The 3,114-nt window shown below is 36.4% G+C and overlaps 1 protein-coding gene across 1 annotated transcript; it reads left to right on the top strand.

Moving 5' to 3' along the window:
- The first annotated feature begins 1,356 nt into the window (after positions 1–1,356).
- LOC148228512 (SOX domain-containing protein dichaete-like) lies at positions 1,357–2,640 on the top strand. The gene has a single exon (XM_088199696.1). The coding sequence runs from the start codon at positions 1,453–1,455 to the stop codon at positions 2,161–2,163; it is 711 nt and encodes a 236-aa protein (XP_088055822.1). The 5' UTR covers positions 1,357–1,452; the 3' UTR covers positions 2,164–2,640.
- The last annotated feature ends 474 nt before the right edge of the window (positions 2,641–3,114 follow it).

Raw genomic sequence — 3,114 nt, forward strand, 5'->3', positions numbered from 1 at the left:
TAAATCCAAAAAATATTTTTTTTAATACATAAGCTGTACAACTATGTTGACATACTGCTGCATTCTTTGCATAAAAAATAGTGATTAATGAATAAAAGGATCAACATATTCGCTATCAATACATTCTCGATAATTTCTTTAAAGATTATTAAAAAATCTCAACGCGTGTAATCAAATCTCGTAAAATTTACAATAATAATCGCACTTTTCATTTTATTTTTACATAGTACATAAGAAGGAGAGAATATTATGTTTTAATCATATTTTATAAAAAAAAATTAAATTATTCCACGGACGAATTTTTGTAATATTAATTAAAGTTAATCCAGAAAATTCTACTTATGTATTAAATTTTCGTATATAAATTATACAACCAACTATCAAATATTGCTCTGTATTGACAAACGGCAGGAATCTTTGCATAATAAATTAGTGATTTGTATAAAAAATAATTAAAATCTTATCGATAATTTCTTAAAAGAAAATAACAGCTAATTAAAAAAATTAAATTTATGATAATAATAACACTTCTCATTCTATTTTCACAAATTTAATAAGAACTAGAGAAAATTATATTTTGACAGAAAATACACTTATCAACTGATGTGTTAAATTTTTATGTGTAAGCTGTACACTCAACTAAAAAATTAAATAACTATTACACATTGCGCAAAACTTATATTTAGACTGATTATTTTATTTTAATTTTAGGCATAACACAAATATTTTTACAGTATATAATATATTGATGATTTTAAAAATTACATCATTGCTCAGTAGATGGCATGGTTGTAGCATTTCTGATGTTAAATAAATATGTATATATCCACCCTTATACAACTTAACCAGTTTATATATGATTAAGCTGAGAGGGTTGGTATTCAATTGCTTCTATATTTAATTTGCATGCATTGCATTGATTTATATTAACTATTTAATGGATATTTTTCAATACCACAGCTATTTTTACATGTTTTATGGGAATTATGCTAATGATTTATGATTTGCAATGGGACCGCTAACTGTAGTCAAGGTCTTTGGTGCATTTTGTGTTCACTTTTTCTCGAAAAACTTAATAGCTTAATCCCCTATAATCGCCGCCATAAAATACCCGCGTACTTCCCGAAACTATCGGTAAATGCGGTAAATACGAAGCGGCATGGCCACGCAAAAAAGAAACAAAAAACGCAAGAAGTAATGCGCTAGAAAGAGACGGGGTTCGTACAACACAGTCGCACGAAGAGCGTGGTTGGGGTGGGTTGCCATCCGATTGGTCGAAGCTTTTAGAGGCTCCGCCTTTCGTTTTTCGTCCACCCGATGACGAAGCGCTGACTCGCAGCAACAGTCGCGCTCAAGACCTCGAGCGAGCGTGTTCTATCCTCTCGTAGTTCTTGTTCAGAAGTCGACGCGCGATTTATTTAACTTTCGTCAACTTTCGAAAATATTTCAATCATGTCTGTGATGGGACATCATGGTTATCCGTTCGGATTCAACCCCAACACCGAACAAACCAGGCCTTCTACTTCACCGCAACCGGAAGGACACATCAAGAGACCCATGAACGCTTTCATGGTTTGGTCGAGACTCCAACGCCGCCAGATCGCCAAGGACAATCCAAAAATGCACAACTCTGAGATTTCGAAGCGTCTGGGAGCCGAGTGGAAGCTACTTTCCGAGATGCAGAAGAGACCCTTTATCGACGAGGCCAAAAGACTGCGCGCCATGCACATGAAGGAACATCCCGACTACAAGTACAGACCGAGAAGGAAGCCAAAAACCTCTCTCGGAAACGGTATGGGCGGTGCGTCCATGGCTCCACCTGGACCAGGAGGCTTCCCAGGATTTCCTCTGCCTCCATACTTTGCCGGACCGCCATCGGTGTCATCTCTCGAAGGACTCAACTACTCGCACATGCCGCATTACTTCGGATCCGCCTTCGATCCGATCCATCTTTCGAAGCTAGTACAACAGAACGAGCCATCGGGACCGTCCAGTCCAGGAGCTTCAGCCGCAGCAGTCGTTAGCTCATTCTATTCATCTCTATACCCTCCAAGCAAACCATTCCCACCACCGTTATTCTCAATGCCAGCTACATCTTCACCGCCCAGAGATCACGGCGGACCCATGGACCAACTCAGGAGACCAGTATCCGTCATATACTAAAGACTTTAGAATAATTCAAAATACGTGTCTAGTGTTAAATCAAAGTGAGTTATATAACCTGATCTCATCCGTTAATTATTATTTTGTGCATGCGGACTGATCGAAAAACGCTTACTTTATCCTGTGATTTGAGTTGATTTGTATGTACATAATTAAGCCATCACAATTGTTAACATTCTTGTCATTGTAATAATGTTTTAGTCATAATCGTCATAACCAAATTTGTCGTGATTCTTGTAAATATTTATGGCGCGATATGGCCTGTATGTTATATTAAAAAATATTCTTAAAAATATGAGGTGTATATTTATGAATTTTGTTTATTGAACGTTTATTGCGAATGTATATAAATATAAAGTTATCGAATGGGAGCTAATCGATATCCTATATTAGCGATTAAACTATATGATGTATATGTATTATTGAATAATTTGTTTTTGTTATAAAATATAAATAAAATAATTTCTTAATATCAAAAATAAAAATGACTTTCATTGAATCTCTCAAATTTACTTGAAACATTACATAATGAATTTATTCATATTTCATATGCGCTACGAGGGCAACGCTGCGAAAAATTCCAGAGTGAAAATTAACAAAGGGTTCCCTTTTCGGTTTTTCGGAGCTGTGCGTTCATGGGGTGGGATTTGGGGGTGGTTGAGCCTCTTGGATCCCGGCGCCCACAATGCGCATAAAATATGGAAGGACCAAAATAATATAATAGCGGCGAAGAAAGAGTTGAAAAGAGTGGCCGGGGGTGGCACAGCACCGTCGTCAGAACAAATACTACAATAAATTCATTTTATAACAATGTTTGCAAAGTTTTACCACCCCCTGTTATACGGTACAAAGGATCTCTCCTGGCGTGCTTTCGGAAGCGAACGAAAAATTTAATTCGGAAAATTGTTAAAGAAAAAGCGCACCGTGGAAAAGAGTTATTCGTAGGTATGA

This window comes from Plectrocnemia conspersa, unplaced genomic scaffold, assembly GCF_051122295.1.
Source record: "Plectrocnemia conspersa isolate PC_06_02 unplaced genomic scaffold, ASM5112229v1 ptg000012l, whole genome shotgun sequence".
In the NCBI taxonomy this organism is placed as follows: Eukaryota; Metazoa; Arthropoda; class Insecta; order Trichoptera; family Polycentropodidae; genus Plectrocnemia; species Plectrocnemia conspersa.

Coding starts and splice junctions, on each gene's coding strand:
- LOC148228512 (XM_088199696.1), top strand. CDS start 1,453: ATGTCTGTGATGGGACATCATGGTTATCCGTTCGGATTCAACCCCAAC.